Here is a 5,227-nt window from a genome sequence, read left to right as displayed (position 1 = left end):
GTTGAACATAACTGAAATTTGCAAATCGCCATTTGTCTATTTAAAATTTACATAATTAAAATTACTCCTTAATTTTTATACACGATTAATATAAACATATTTATATAATAAAACTTTTTATGAGTAATTTCCAAAAAAATAAATAAATAAATAAACACCTGCATATTGATACATCATGATAATTAACCTATTACATGATATCAATCACATAATTAACTTAGGGATCATCAATTAGTCAACAAATTAATCATGTCATAAAGCTAATGCTTTGATCATATAAACCTTATTAATTATACATATACATATATGTAGATTTCGTAGCTAAAATCTAAACATATGAAATTAACATGCTACATGTGTACATAAAAAATTAATTATTAAATTAGTATATATTAATTTTTAATGTGTGCTTAATATAAATAATATAAATAGATACCTACAATGATTAGAGGAAAGAATAGACCCTCTATGCCTAGAAGTGGGAGTCTGATACATATTAATATATATGCACGTACCCCACTAAAATACTCACTTCAAATAAGGAGCTTTAATTTGCTAATCTCATTCGTCCACTGTGCATGAATCCAATGTCTTATTGGATTATGGAGGTACAACAATAATAGGTGCCTCTTCATGAGTGTAGAGGGAAGGGAACTCATTGGGGAAAAAACAATTCTCCTTTTTGAGACAAAATAAACACAATCCGAATGGGATGACCCAAACCGTGTTTGTTTAGGGACATGTTTGTCCGCCAATAGCTAATAATAGATTATGTTAAAATTAACATCATCATATTGAATTTCTTACTCACCATTTAAATGACTATCTCTCCATCTAGGGATGACAAAAAATTTTCAGTGAAATAGATATCTGTAAAAATTGACCCGTTAAATAGCAGGTTTGAAGGACATTTTTTTTATGAGGCGGGCACAAGTACCCGTATAATAAACAGAACGGAAATAGAGAAAAAAATTTCTGTTTCGTAGATATTCGTTTATTATCTGTGATTGTAAAATTCTAAAAATAACTTCATATATATAATTTTGTTGAAATTCTACCCCCTCAAACCATAATTCTTGCGTCTCTCTCTCACTCACTTCACTCTCTCATATGAGCCTCTCTCTCACAGTCATTTCATACTCTCACTCAATCTCTGCGTTCTCACTCTCTGTCCCTCACCTTTCTCTGTCGCTGTCGCCGTTCACCTTCTTTCGTCGCTGCCGCCGCTCACTCTTCCTCTCACTGCTTTGCTCACTACTTGTTGCTAGCTTCACCGCTGCCTCCACCTCTGCTTCGCAACGAAGTCTCAGATCTGCAACGTTGATGACAAGCTTCTTCTAGCCACGCCTCTGCTCCACAACGTCGATGACGACTGTGCTCCGTCTCCGTGGCCGGCCACCTTGCAATAAGTTGGATGTTTCTGTTAATTGATTAAATTGGTTTTCACATATGTTTTGATTTTTAATTGATGAAATTGCTATGAAATTGAAATACTGGAGTTAGGGTTTAAATTCTGTTTATGTGAACTGGGTTTATATTTAGGTTTTTGATTCTATTAATGTGAAATTGGATTTATGTTTAGGTTTTGAATTTTGTTGATTGATAAATTTAGATTACAGTTAGATTCTATTACTGTAAAATTAGATCATAATACTGAAATTTTTGTGAAATTGTTGTTATTTACTTGATTTTTTTTCTTTTTAAATTTTTTTCTTATTTATTTCCTCAATTCTTCCGAACCCTGCGGATATTCTAATATCCGGCGGGGACGGGATCCCCATTACCCATCACAGGAATGAGGCGGGAACGGGAAGAATTTCTAAAGGCCGGGGGCGGCGGGCCTCCCCCATGGAGACCCATTGCCGCCATCCCAATGTCCATCCATTTGATATATCTTCCTTCTGCAACCTACTTGTATTATTATCTTTCCAAATGGTATATTGAACTTTGTGTTTTGAAGTTTTAGAATTTTTATATATATATGTCTTTTTTTGAAATAGATTAATTTATATTCTTCTAATATTTTTATGAATTTAAGATTTAATTAAAATTTTTACATAATTGTTCACACATCTATTTTTTTGGATAATTATTTATCGATCAGTAAAAAAATAGTTATTTTTAATGATATAATACTACGTAATTAAATATATGTATACTGATAATGTATCAAAATTAAATTTTGTTTTTATATTTCTATCCAGCATGCAATAATTTTCAAACGAGTAAATTACCAAAATTATTTTTCAAATTTAGTCACACAGACAAAAATACCCAAAAAATTAACAACAAAAATACATTCAAAAAAATAAAAAATATGACAAAAAATGTCTTGATGTGAAATCAAATTGTCTCTTTATTTACTTCATGTTGAACTACCCTTATCATATTTTAAAATCTTATATAGGATATTTTTGTTATTTCTAAATTTTTATCCGCAACTAATTTGTTAGGAAACATTTTTACCAGTTTTCAAACATTACTAAGCCAAAAATCTCAAGCATGAATATTATATTATATCTGTAATTCAACATTTCATTCAAGAAATTTATTTTCCACAATGCAAGAAGTGATTATTAGCAGTTTAAACAGGTCTCTGATCTATCGAAATTATTTGAAAACATGCAAGTGAATTAATGACATCATATGGTACTCTACAAGAAGATTAATGGTTGTTTTGAAGCCTCCGCCACTATATAGGGTCATGTACAGTAAAAATAATTAAGCTTGATAATAGAAGCTTTTGTGGCATTTGGTCATTAGAAATTAATTACATTGTCTGCCATTAATTTCTAGTTTTGCCTTTGTTTTGGCATTTCCCTTCAATTGAAATGACAGCACCACTGAGTATACATATAAATCAAGAGTGTGTGTGATATATATATATAAAAAATTAAAATTGAACCCATTTAACTGCCAACAGTTAGTGGTGATGGGAGAGAGAAACCTGAAACAGAACTCATTATGATTGAGCTTTAGGATGCGCTATAATTCTATATTGTCCACACAAAAATACAATTGGAGGGGACATTAAGCAGTAAAAGTGGAAGTGAATAGAAAAAAAGAGGGCTCTATATTCGTTTGTGCATACGAAATTAAAAATATATGCGGAAGACAAGGATGATCCTAAATAACATCATATATATACTTAGATCTCATCATATATATATATATGGAAGTGACTTGCTACATGTAGCTCCAAAATTCTATAAGATTATATAAATAATGGAAGAATTAGAAACTACACATATATAACATCTAGTAAAATCAACATCACAAATTAAATGAAAAGTAAAAAAAAAAAGAGTAGGAAGTAAGAGAAGGAAATTAAATATATAAATAGATATGATGGTGTATGTGGATGTACATTGAGTTTGAGTGATGAGAAGGGGAAGCACCTTTTTCAGTAGTCTCCACTACTTACTATATAGTAGCATCAGTAAGTGTGTCTTACTACTACCAGTAGCAGTACCGCACTGTTGCTGCTTTAAAAGACGACGATGCATCATTCATCATCATATATATTTTATATCAAAATGAAGATCCCAGATCCTCTTTACACTTTTGCTTCTGAAACAAAACACACTTGTACTCTTAACTCTTAACATAACAATGGACCATACCACATTGCAGCACCTTCCACCAAAATTACAAAAGGCAAAATAATAATACAAACCCTAAATATATATTATATCATTCACCACATTAAATTAAACCATTGTCTTCACAAATTTCAGATTCAGCTTTAAGCATCAAGGTTCATTCAGTTTCCCCTATATATATAGAGACCGATGGGAGAAAGAGAAAGAGCGAGAAAGAGAGAGAGAGAGAGTAGAATTGAGAATTTTATTTATTTATTTGGTTTATTGATGATGAGTTGTTCTTGCACCTGGAGGTGGTGGCATGTGATGATGAAGAGGTAGTACTACTCCGACTCCGACGCCGATATTGGGTTGTTGTTGTGGTTGTTGTTGTGGCGGTGGACGCTTGCGTTTCTTCTTCTCATAGCTGATACCTCTTGCTTTGGACTGCAGATCACGAACCTCGCGGAGGTAGAGCCTCACGGCGCGTGCTCCGAAGGGATTCGCCTCAGGCTTCCCTCCGTTCTCTTCGAAAGCCGCACGGAGCCGGCCGATGAGGGCGTCCAGGCTACCCCAGGCTTGCCTCAGAGGGCACGGACACGGCGCCGGCGGGTTCGGGTGGCCGTAGAATGGACAGATCGGCGTGTGCACCTTCGTCTTCCCAAATTGGTCCAGGTACCTTCCCACAAAAACATGAAAGAGAACAAGTAAATTAAAATATCTTAAACAATATACATACAGATATAATCATTTATCTGCTTCTTCTGTTTCTTTCTGTCAATTTCAGTTTTTGAAAGAAGTGATAGCGAGTTTGTAAGTTTAGGTCTACAAATTATCATAAACTCTCGAGTTTATTTGATTAACATACTCTCTAGTGTATTACATATATGAAATGTTCAAATCATAGCTTAGAAGGAAAACATAAGAGAGAGATGCATGGTGAGTTAATTATTATGAGTTTTGTGTTGCATACCGGAGAAATTCAAGAACATGTGCACCGCTGCACCTAGAGAGGGACAAAGGAGGACGGTGATTCTTCAGGTACTGTCCGAAAGTGTTCCAGTCACGGCGCTTCTGGTTCTCGTAGCGGCTGCTGCTCGTCGTTGAAGCCGCCGGCGATGACGATGAGCTACCACTTGTTCCAGCCACGGTGGTGGTGTTGTTGTTGTTGTTGGTGGTGGTGGTGAAGGTGTTTCCAGCAGAGTGACATGTGTCCATAAATTCTTGAATTGAATCCATGGAAGATTAGAACCTGTCTCGATCTCAGGCTTTGGTTTGCAGATCCAAGAGTTTCAATTTCTTCTTTTGTTGAATTTGTTGGTGTTGCTGCTTCTTTGTTAGGGTTCCCTAGTTAAGACAGTGACCAGCCATGGTGATGAAGAGAGTGTGTGAGAGGAATACAAAAGAGTTACCATATACTTATAATTTGGACACCACAGGACACACTAGTCCTTTAATTTCATTTCTCTCATACAATTTTTTTTTTATTTCTTTATTATTATTTTAATCTTTTTTTCCTTTCAGAAGTTACTGTTAATGAAAACAACAAACCTTCAAAGGACTATTCATATATACATGATACATTATAGTTAGGGATATTAGTCTCTAAAACAAAGTAAGAGGAGAGTGAAAAAAAAAAATAAACA

General features: G+C 34.1%; 1 protein-coding gene across 2 annotated transcripts in view; it reads right to left on the bottom strand.

Moving 5' to 3' along the window:
- Positions 3,487–5,227, bottom strand: part of LOC107648090 (protein LIGHT-DEPENDENT SHORT HYPOCOTYLS 4-like) — a 2,022-nt gene continuing 281 nt past the window's right edge. Inside the window, exons 2-3 of one of the 2 annotated variants that reach the window (XM_016352098.2) lie at positions 4,555–4,928; positions 3,487–4,260 (exon numbers count right to left, since the gene is read on the bottom strand). In XM_016352098.2, the coding sequence (XP_016207584.1) occupies positions 3,864–4,260; positions 4,555–4,820 (663 nt within the window). In that variant the 5' untranslated portion in view covers positions 4,821–4,928 and the 3' untranslated portion in view covers positions 3,487–3,863. Of the gene's footprint in view, positions 4,261–4,554; positions 5,035–5,227 lie in introns of those variants that run through there. The other variant, XM_016352097.2, reaches the window with a different exon arrangement.

Source organism: Arachis ipaensis, chromosome B06 (genome assembly GCF_000816755.2).
Source record: "Arachis ipaensis cultivar K30076 chromosome B06, Araip1.1, whole genome shotgun sequence".
Classification (NCBI taxonomy): Eukaryota; Viridiplantae; Streptophyta; class Magnoliopsida; order Fabales; family Fabaceae; genus Arachis; species Arachis ipaensis.
This window is presented reverse-complemented; position numbering and strand designations above follow the sequence as displayed.